Source organism: Rhinoderma darwinii, chromosome 4 (genome assembly GCF_050947455.1).
Source record: "Rhinoderma darwinii isolate aRhiDar2 chromosome 4, aRhiDar2.hap1, whole genome shotgun sequence".
NCBI lineage: Eukaryota > Metazoa > Chordata > Amphibia > Anura > Rhinodermatidae > Rhinoderma > Rhinoderma darwinii.
The window spans coordinates 10,530,267-10,540,662 of NC_134690.1; the positions used below are offsets into that span (position 1 = coordinate 10,530,267).

Sequence of the window (10,396 nt, forward strand, 5' to 3'; positions counted from 1 at the left end):
ATTTTTTTATTTGACAAACTTGCTCATTCCATGCACCCAAATCGAGACACGCAGCAAGAAGATGCCGATTAATGTCAGCGAGGTCCAGGAGACTAAACAAAAATATCCAACAGGGGTCGAGAGGAAAAAAAATCTTCCTTCCAGCAGCTGCCAATGGGCGGTCAAGTTCATAATGTGCAGCAGCGGGCGTCTTATAAAGTCACAATTGTCTCCAGAGGCTTCTGGCATGGAGCAAAGCTATGGACAGGGGGTGGTGTGCAATCCAGGAAATAGACATACTCCGCCCGGGGGATGCCAGAGGCCCCTCCCCCACAAATCCTCCAAGATACATGAAGACAGTGCCCCCCCCCCAAGCACCAACCCCACAGGGATTCATGGCAAAGAAGTCAGGCAGGAGCAGTAAAGCAAGTACCGGATGCAGAGATTCTGTTTATTTTGGCATTGAGTAGAAGGTCTCCGGACCAAAAGTAAAATAGTTCATATCTCTGTGGCGACCGGCGCTGCCCGCTTTACATGAAGTCGTCGGAGTCGTTGCCGTCCTGCGGAAAAACAATTGCCGTCAGAATATTATATTGCTTCATCGTGGTCACACTGATAACCGAGTATACACCTAGCAGCGGGCCTCGGGGGCGGGGTATGACAATGAACCGGACCAAAGAGGAAGCTTCACGGGAAAGTGGTTGTCATGCCACCTGGGACATTAGATAAAGAAAGGGGATGGGGGGTGTGGAGGTAGCGCATAAGTGGCAAGCAAAACCAAAGGCTAGAAATACCGAGCAAAGCAAAACGTATCAAACCACATGAATTTGTAATATTTATCAATATAATAATGTATCGCAATAATCAGACAAAAACAAAGTGAACGTCCACCTTTTATCACCATCTCATTTTTAGGTTAGAAAATGTGCGCCGATTCATTTCTTAATATATTTTTCTAGCAGTCGGAGCTCTGTTTTCCTGATACACAGCTCCAAATCTCCTGCAAAGTCATGGATCTAAAAGCGACATGTTGGCTGCCAGCAGCCACCACTAGAGGGAGCTTATATCATTATGTTATCATTGAGTTCCGTGCTCCCTCTAGTGGTGGCTGCAGGTAACCAGCAGGTTATGTTTTAAAGATACTGTATAGGATTGGAAGAACATGTCTGCTTTCTTCCAAAAACAGCGCCACCTCTGTCCATGGGTTGTTCCTGGTATTTCTGCTGAGCTCCACTGACTTGGATAGGGCTGAGCTGCAATACCACACACAAGCCGTGGACATTCGTGGCGCTGGTTTTGGAAGATGGCAGCCATGTTTTTCTAATCCTTGACAACTTCTTTAAACCAAGAACTATAATAACAAAGTTCCAACCAGTGTAAGGCCTCATGCACACGGCACTGAAAAAAATGGCCAGTAAAAACTGATCAACGGTCAGTATTCCATGCTACAGCTGACAATGCCGCCCGCACTAGCGCCACACTCCCCTTGTAGTGTGCGCACCAATACCCGACATTGAATTCCGCCTGAATGCCCTACATACTCACCGATGCAGCGCCGTCCTCTTCACGTGTGGCCTCTCGTCTTCACGGGTTCTGCGAAGGTGGCGTGATGACGTCATCTCGTCTCCTTCGCAGAACCCGTGAGACTTGAGACCACACTTGAAGAGGACGGCGCTGCATCGGTGAGTATGTGTCATCGCGTCGCCGATAGCCAGCAAGGGAGCCAATAGTTCCCTTACCTCTTGAACCCCCATGTCACAGATCCGTTTTTAACAGTGGTTACTTGTATTGACAGCCGTTAAAAACGGATCCATTGACTTCTATGGGGGCCGTCTGGCCATGAAAACGGGCAAAAATAGGAAGTTCTTTTTTTTTTTTTTGACAGCCATTATTCACGGGCCGTTAAAAAAACAACCGTGTGACTACATCCATAGAACATCATTGTTCTGAAAACGGCCGTTTCTCACTGTCGTGTGAATATAGCCTAAGGCCTCGTGCACACTTCCATCACCGTTTTCACGGCCGTTTTTGACGGATCCGTGTGCCCGTTTTAGCGGCCGTGTGATTTCCGTGTGCAGTCCGTGTTTCCGAGCATGGTGCTGAAAGAGCAGGGTTGTTCAGCGCTAGTCACTATACAGGGTGCTGACAAAGTTAATGGGCTGCACTGATCGGCGGTAACTCTTTCAGCACCCTGGACAGTGACTAGCGCTGAAGAATGACCATGCTCGGCGCTCGCAAAATACAATTTACGAAATAAAAAAATCAGTTCATACTTACCCAGAACTCCCTGCAGTTTCCTCCTGTCCGGCCTCCTGGGATGACGTTTCATCCCATGTCACCGCTGCAGCCAATCACAGGCTGCAGAGGCACATGGACTGCCGCGTCATACAGAAAGGCCGGACTGGAGGAAGAAGAGGGACTCGTCACCAAGACAACGACCAGATAAGAATAAACTGCTTTTTATTTTAATCAGCAGCCTCTTCTCTCTATCAGTGCTGGATAGAGAGAAGTGGCTGCCGATTAGTCTAATATCTCGAATGTACTTCTGCCCGGCTGTTGCTAGGCAACGGCTCCGTCACACACGGACGGCACACTGATGCCTTCCGTGTGCCTTCAGTTTTTTTGACGGCCCCATTGACATGCAAACCTCGGACATGCTCTACTTTGGATCGGAACGGAGCAACGGGACCGTCAAAAAAAACTGAAGTGTGCATGGCCCCATTGAAATGAATGGGTCAGGGTGATAGCCGTCAGAAAAACGGATAGCACCCTGAAGGAAAAAACTGAAGCGGGCATGAGGCCTAAGGCTGTAGAAGTTATTCAAGTGTGGACACGGACTATAAGTGGCCGATCCTGTTCCGCTCACACAGCACATAGGCTTGTTACACTGTATTCAATACTCTAGGACAGAGGTCCTCAACCGGAGTCCAGAGCGGGGCAGCCAGTTACCCGCGTCCCGCCGTCATAGCTGCATTGGTGAAGGGCAGTGTCTCCGCCATGCACCTACAATGGCAAGTCTGCTGTCCGGAGCGGAACTGTCTCCGGGGCCTGGCACACAAGTTGCTGACGCTGGCTAGAAACAGGACATCGGCACCTGGGTGTGAAGAGCATCGGGGAGCGGTATTTATGTTATTTGTTTGTCTGGTGTCCGAATAAATATTAGGGTCAGGTCTGGAATCTGAATTCGTTTAGGGGTCTGATCGTCCTACCACTGGCACCCCCACCGATCACTAGGGGGGGTCCTGAGCCCTCCGTTCCGCCTCCCTGCACCGCGGACATGGAATGGAGCAGCAGTGGAGTATACCTGGTGCCGCTCCGTTCAGTATCTGTGGGAATGATGGCAAACGAGTGCAGCGCTGGGCGGTCTCCATCAGCCCCATAGTCATTGAATGGAGCGGTAGGGCACATCATCGTCCCCGTTCTCGTGTTGAGTGCAGTAAAGGGAGCGCAGACCCCCGTTCTAGTGATCGGTGGGGGTCACCTGTGAATAGGGGACACATTTTTGATCTAGGGACAACCCATTTCATTGATTTTGGGGTCTGGTTTTCCCAATAATAAATCTTGATGTAAATAGTTCTAGGAAGTTTACAAAAAGTTAATAGGACGACATCTTTACTGTTGGGGGGGGGGGGGGGGGGGCGGAGGTTCTGCCCGGATCTTCCCCCTGACGGCCGACCCCGGTAAGCGGACCCTCACTAAAACTAGCTGAGTCGCCCTGGTCTAGGAACTGAACGCAGCAGCACAAATCCCTGTCCTGTGTCAGACGTCAGGCCGAGAGCTCCGACCTACATCCATACATTGTAACGAGCCGAGCAGCTGTGTAAGCAGGACCACGTAAGGACAAGTTCCCAGCCTCTGAAATCAAAGCTGGATGTTTCAATTCACTGACAGCATGCAGGTATCTAGACGATGGTGAGGAAATAAAACACTAAATATTTTTTGAGTTTCAGGACTTTTCTCTATACGAGGATTGCGTTTTATTTACAGGACGAGCCCTTTAAGGCCAAAAAGAATGAAGGAATCTGATGGTGTTGGGTGTGTGGACACGTCGGACCATCATCTCATCATCTTACCTGGTTTGTAGACATATTTTCAGATTTCATCAATGAAGTGTAATTCCTGGGGGAGGAGGAGGAGGCAGTATTAATATAGCGGGAGGATATACTGGACTGGTGAATATAGACATGACCCACGTACCCGGACAATACTGTATATTCATGACAACCATCGGGTGACCTTCATCTTCTAACCTGCACTAGATACGACAGCTAGAATATGATCGGCTGCTGTGATTTTAAAGGGGGGGGGGGGGTCTCCGCTTTGAACAATTCCTACTTGTTAGAACGATCCTTTGACAATAAGCGAATCACAAAGTCTCCTCCTGCTGGGACCCCCAGCGATCAGCTGTGATCTGTGGGAAAACCTGGCAGTAAGTGTTCAGTTTCTCTACAGCGCCACCGCAGGAGAAATGAAGCATTACACAGCATCCATTCATATCAATGTGCTGTCTGTGTAATACAGGACGGGTCCTCCAGAGACGCTCTATGTAACCGCTCTCCACGGTGGCCAAGAGATGAGGACCCTGAACAGAGGACCCTCCCTTTATTAACTCAGAATTCCCTAATAGTGGGTATGGAAATTGCCAATTTCTTTAATGACCCCCCCCTCTTTTTATTTGGCATCCTTTTTAGGTGCATGTTTGAGGGGGGGGGAAAAAAAAAAAAAAAAAAAAAACAGCAATTTTGCCACTTTTTTCTTGGGTTGCATAAAACAAAAAAAATAAAGAAAGGCCCCATATTCTGAAAGCCATTCATTTTTCCATCGACGGAGCGGAGGGAGGACTTGTTTCTTGTGGGATGGGTTGACGTTCTCAGGTACAGAAGACTTCTTATTTCCAATTTTTTTTTTTTTTTACGTTGAAATGAACAAAAAAAAAAAAAAAAAAAAAAAAAAAAAGAAGAAGAGCAATTCTGGCAATGTTTTTTTTTTTATTCGTTTTTGTTGCGTTTACCGTGCAGGTTAAATAACAAAATCATTTTATAGTTCAGGTTGTTGCGGATGCGGCGACACCAATTTTATGTATTTTTTTTTTTCTATGCAAATTATTATTTTTTTTTTTTTACATAAAAGTATTTTTTTATTGGGAATGTTTTTTTTGGTGCTTCTCTTTGTATTAAGATTTTTTTAAACAATTTTATTAATTTTATTTCAGTTCCACTAGAGGATTAGATCATGCATTCGGTTGTAGCAAGATGGCAGACCTGGGGGCCGATGTTAGGACCCTGGCTGTCATAGAGGCCATAGTCAGCACTGACTGCAGCATCTAAGGGGTTAAACGAGCAAGATCAAAATGATCTCCGATCCCAACCATTAAAGCGAGGAGTTGGCTTATATAACCGGTGCCATTACAGCGCCGTAAATATATATATATGTATCGTATTTTTCGGACTATAAGACGCTGTGTTTTACGGCGGACAGCATGGCTCTGACGGCCAGGAACAGCGATCACGCAGTCCCTGGCCACTTAACTAGTTAAATGCCGCGGTCAATAGGCTTAGCAGGAGCCTGTAAAAACGACAATACACTGCAATCTAACATTCGCTGGTTCAAGTCCTGAAGGGGGAACTAAGAAAATGTTTAAAAAAAAAATAAAAAAATATTATACATTTTCAGGTGTAAAAAAAATATATATTTAATGAAAACGCCCTTTTCTATTTTTCCGAGAAGCAAAATGTAAAACATGTAAAATAATGGCTATCGCTGCGTCTGGAAAAGTACGAGCCGTTACAATATACCATTATTTAACTCGCAAAGGGAACGGTGTAAAAAAAATAAATAAAAAAAATATTTAGAACCGCAGAATCGTTGTTTTTTTGGTCACTTTAGCGCTAAGAAAAAAAATGAAATAAAAAGTCGAACGAACCAAAAAACTGTGCCAATAAAAACGGCTCATCGCGGAAAAAAAACAAAAAACAAAGCCCTCGCAGCGCTCAATGACAAAATATAAAAAAGTTACAAGACTGTGGTGACACAGAACACATTTTTTTATTTAACCAACAAAAACTCAGTGTGAACAGGGCCTTATAATATAACATCACCAGGGAACCGATGACCGAGCAACGTCACCTGAGTTCTTCCATCTCTTTCTTCTTCTTCACTTCCTCGTGCTCCTTCTTCTTCATCTCCTGGATCTGAGCCTTCTTCTCGCTCCTCTCCTCCCGGTCTCGAGATTCTCGCTCTTGCGCCAGGTCGGGGAAACGTTCGTCTTTCGTTTTCTCCAGCCGATTAAGGATCTCGTTAAATTTCTTCTCGACGATGATACTTTTCACCTGATGTGGAAATAAAACAGATCCTTAATAATGTTACACGGAGCACCGAGCAAATCAATACCTGAAGGGGGTCGTCCGGTATTAGAAAAAACATGGAAACAGCGCCACACCTGCTTATGGGTTGTGTCTGGTATCACAGCGTAGCTCCATTTAAGTGAACAGGGCTGAGCTGCAATACCACACACAACCACTGGACAGGTGTGGCGCTATTTCTGTAAGACATCAGAATTTTTTTTTATTCCTCTAAAACCCCTTTAATCGTTTCCAGCAAAATTATGTGCAAGTTACGTCATTATCAAAGAGATTTTGCTAAATGCCCAACTGGGCGTTTTTTTTTTCTATTCACCAAGTGAGCGTTGTATAGAAAAGTGTATGACTCGGACCAATCAGCGTCACACACTTCTCTTCATTGCAGCCCAGCTTGAGCCACAGCACAGCTTGATCTCGCGAGATGACGCCGTGATGTGACTTCCGCTCACAGGTCGTTCAACCGGAGCGACGGAAGACTGAACAGACACCGCCTCCAGCGGTGCCAGGACGTTTATCCGAATCTGCAGCGGCTGGAGGCGGTGTCTGTTCAGCCTTCTGTCGCTCTGGTGAAGGACCTGCGGGAGGAAGTGACGTCGCGGCGTGATCTCGCGATATCACGCTGTGCTGTGGATCAAGCTGGGCTTTAGAGAAGTGTGTGACGCTGATTGGTCCGAGTCATGCAGTTTTCTACACAACGCCCACTTGGTAAGTAGAAGAATAGAAACACCCAGTTGGGCATTTAGAAAAAAAATTTGCATAAATCTAAAAATGTTCCTAACATGGTAAATAAAAGTTTTTCAAATAAAAAAAAATAAAATAAAGTTTTGAGCAGTAAAAAAACAAAACAAAAAAAACATTTTCCCATTTTTTCTCTAAGGGTATGTTCACACGGCCTATTTACGGACGTAAATCGGGCGTTTTTGCCCCGAATTACGCCCGAAAATAGCGCCTCAATAGCGCTGACAAACATCTGCCCATTGAAAGCAATGGGCAGACGTTTGTCTGTTCACACGAGGCGTAAATTTACGCGCCGCTGTCAAATGACGGCGCGCAAATAGACGCCCGCGTCAAAGAAGTGACCTGTCACTTCTTTGGCCGTAATTGGAGCCGCTATTCATTGACTCCAATGAATAGCAGCGCTAATTACGGCCGTAATGGACGCGGCGTTCAAGCGCCTGCACATGCCGGTACGGCTGAAATTACGGGGATGTTTTCAGGCTGAAACATCCCCGTAATTTCAGCCGTTACGGACCCCCGCCGTGTGAACATACCCTAAAGCAATGTAAATTTTTTTAAAAAAGTAAACAAAATTGGTATCGCTGCGTCCGGAAAAAGTGATCTATTACAATATACCATTATTTAACGCACGCGGTAAACGCGGTAAAAATAAAACCAAAATAGTTTTTTTTTTATCAACTTGGATCTCCAAATATTTTTTTCATTAAAAATGATCAAAAAGTCGTACGTACCAAAAAATCATACCGATAAAAACCACAGCTCGTCCCGCAAAAAAATAAGTTTTTTGTTTTGTTTTAAAAGTTGTAAAATGTAAATAAAAACCGATATAAATTTGGTACCACCGGAATCGTATTGAGCCGCAGAATAAAGTTAAATTGTCGTTTTTACCGCACGGTGAAAACCGTAAAAACTAAACCCAAAAAAACTGTGTGAGGGCTTCTCTTTTGCAGGAGTTGTAATATATCTAGAGTTATGGCTCTTGGAAGGCGGGGAGTGAAAAACAAAAAATTTTAAAATGGCTTAATGGGTTAAACAGTTTGAGCAAATGTGGGCAATAAACGCCTCCTCCCCCTCCAAAAATACATCACGGCTTTCCTCTGATCCTCATGTCGGTTAGTCGGCCACACGTATAATGTGTTGGTGACATTTTCTAAGCTTTTAAACTGTTGGCTGGCGCGCCCCTGGTTAGACCAACTATATATTGTCCAAGGGTCATAACTTGCAGCAAATTTGCCAATTTGGCGAACGTCACATCGAGGTAGCGCCATTTTCCCTGCGCAGATAGACGAGTATCTATGTAAATCACTTTGCTCTTGGGCGCCACCTGCTGGACACATTACAGAATGCATTCACAATTCTATTCTAGAACCTTATTTGAAATTTCGGAAATGAAGATTCCGACTAAGGGGGGGGGGGTAGGGGGAGGAGCTACTAACATTTACAAGTGCTCCTCATCGCTTTTCAACACGTCATAAATACCCGAATGATGAAAACGACCCTCCTGGTGGTAAGGGAAGATGTCACACTCATGATTGAACAGCGAGAATAGAATAAAAGCCGGCGGTCTACACTGACACTGAACGCTCCATTCTCAAATTACATCTTTCTGCCGATGAAATCCGATCTGACCGACGTCCATGTCTCCAGTTTTCCGTAAATTTGCCCACGGCGTGTACACGACATTAATGTTGCCCATTTTGCAGCCTGTAGGAGGAGGGGAAAAAAAAAAAAAGACATGATTTCACTAGACAATAAATGAAGATGTTGCCCCCAGCAGGGAGGATACCACCTAGAGGGGGCAGCATCGCACCCCCTAAAGTGATACTCTGGATAATACACAGGGAAATCTTATTCCGGGTCAGGAGATGTGGCCCCCACTGTGCGGACATGAATGTAGGACCTGTGTCCTGTATCACTGAGGGAATCCACTGTCCTGATAATGATACTAAGTGAATATATAAAAAAAAAAAATTCTATACTGTACGGCTGAGTTCACACGGGACAGATACGCTGTGTAAAAGCAGGCAGCGTATCCACCCTTTGCGCCGCAAGGAGTTCTGGGTGAAAAACTGCACCAAACCGTGGTGCCGTTTCTCGACCTGAAATGTTCGCTGCAAAACAACTGCCCTCCAGCGCGGCCTCCTGGGATGACGTTTCATCTCATGTGACCGCTGAAGCCTGTGATTGGCTGGTGGTCACATGGGATGAAGTGTCATCCCAGCAGGCCGGGCAGAAGGGAGGAACAGACTCCTGGGTAAGTATAAGGTTTCTTTTTCTTCTTTGAGTGGCGTTTTTTGCAGTGGAATCGCTGCGATCCCGCCGCCAAAAAACCCGCAACAACTACTATTTGTTGCGGGATTTACCGCCCCATTGAATTCAATGGGGAAAACCCGCAACAAACCAGCAGCGATTACGTAAATACAATTGCTGCGCAATAAAATTCAGAATTTCTGAACGTTTTCCCGCGGCGTGTGGACGGGATTTGTTTGATCTCATCCACTTTGCTGCTACTGTATTCGGTGCAGATTTTCCAAAACAAGTTCCGTCGCGGGGAAAAAAAAAAAAAACGCAGTATTTACGCAACGTGTGAAATGTTTCGTGTCGCTTTGTATTCTTCACAGAACCGCTTGTTCCACTTGGAGACGCCATCACGTACCTTGGATGCTGTTGGACTTCACCAGTTGTGCGCAGTCGGTCAGGACATCTTTTGGGATATCGTCTATCGTTTGACCCTGAAACGCACAGGAAATGACTTTTATATTATCCCGGGGACAAGCCGTCCGCTCAGCGGCAACTGACGAGACCAACGAATACTTCTAGACGGACGACTCAGTTTAAGAGACAAAACCCGGCCGAAATCTTTCACAACTTACGTTACCGCCATTTATGTTCGCTAAAATGCAGTCACGTTATCTACGCCAGATTCTGTGTGAAGGAGAGATGATTTTTTTTTCTCATTTGCATAAATATGCCTAAATCCTGGCCACGCAGTAAGCCACTCCCACTATTCACTCGACTTTTAAAAACGGATGTGAATGGCACAAACATTTAATCAACGTGTCACACAGAAGATTAGACACTATTTTGTAGTTGCAACAAAAAAATAAAATAAGCAAATACATTAATAAACATGGGACGCAGCGTGTAAAGCAATAAACGAGGCCCTGCGAGATCTGCAGATAGAGGTGAAAAAAAAAAACACCAAAAAAAATTAAAAATAAATAAAAATAAATAAAAACGTACGAGTAACAAAAAAATAAATAAATAATTGTGCCACAAATTCCCCTTCAATGCGGTAAAAACTAAAAAAAAATTAAAAA

General features: G+C 45.1%; 1 protein-coding gene across 1 annotated transcript in view; it reads right to left on the bottom strand.

Annotated features, from left to right (window-relative positions):
* Positions 1-404: 404 nt before the first annotated feature.
* The window catches only part of CCDC25 (coiled-coil domain containing 25), a 19,918-nt gene continuing 9,926 nt past the window's right edge, over positions 405-10,396 (bottom strand). Inside the window, exons 5-9 of the mRNA XM_075863796.1 lie at positions 9,733-9,810; positions 8,677-8,780; positions 6,106-6,308; positions 4,053-4,098; positions 405-539 (exon numbers count right to left, since the gene is read on the bottom strand). Coding sequence (XP_075719911.1) covers positions 510-539; positions 4,053-4,098; positions 6,106-6,308; positions 8,677-8,780; positions 9,733-9,810 — 461 coding nt within the window. The 3' untranslated portion in view covers positions 405-509. The remainder of the gene's footprint in view (positions 540-4,052; positions 4,099-6,105; positions 6,309-8,676; positions 8,781-9,732; positions 9,811-10,396) is intronic.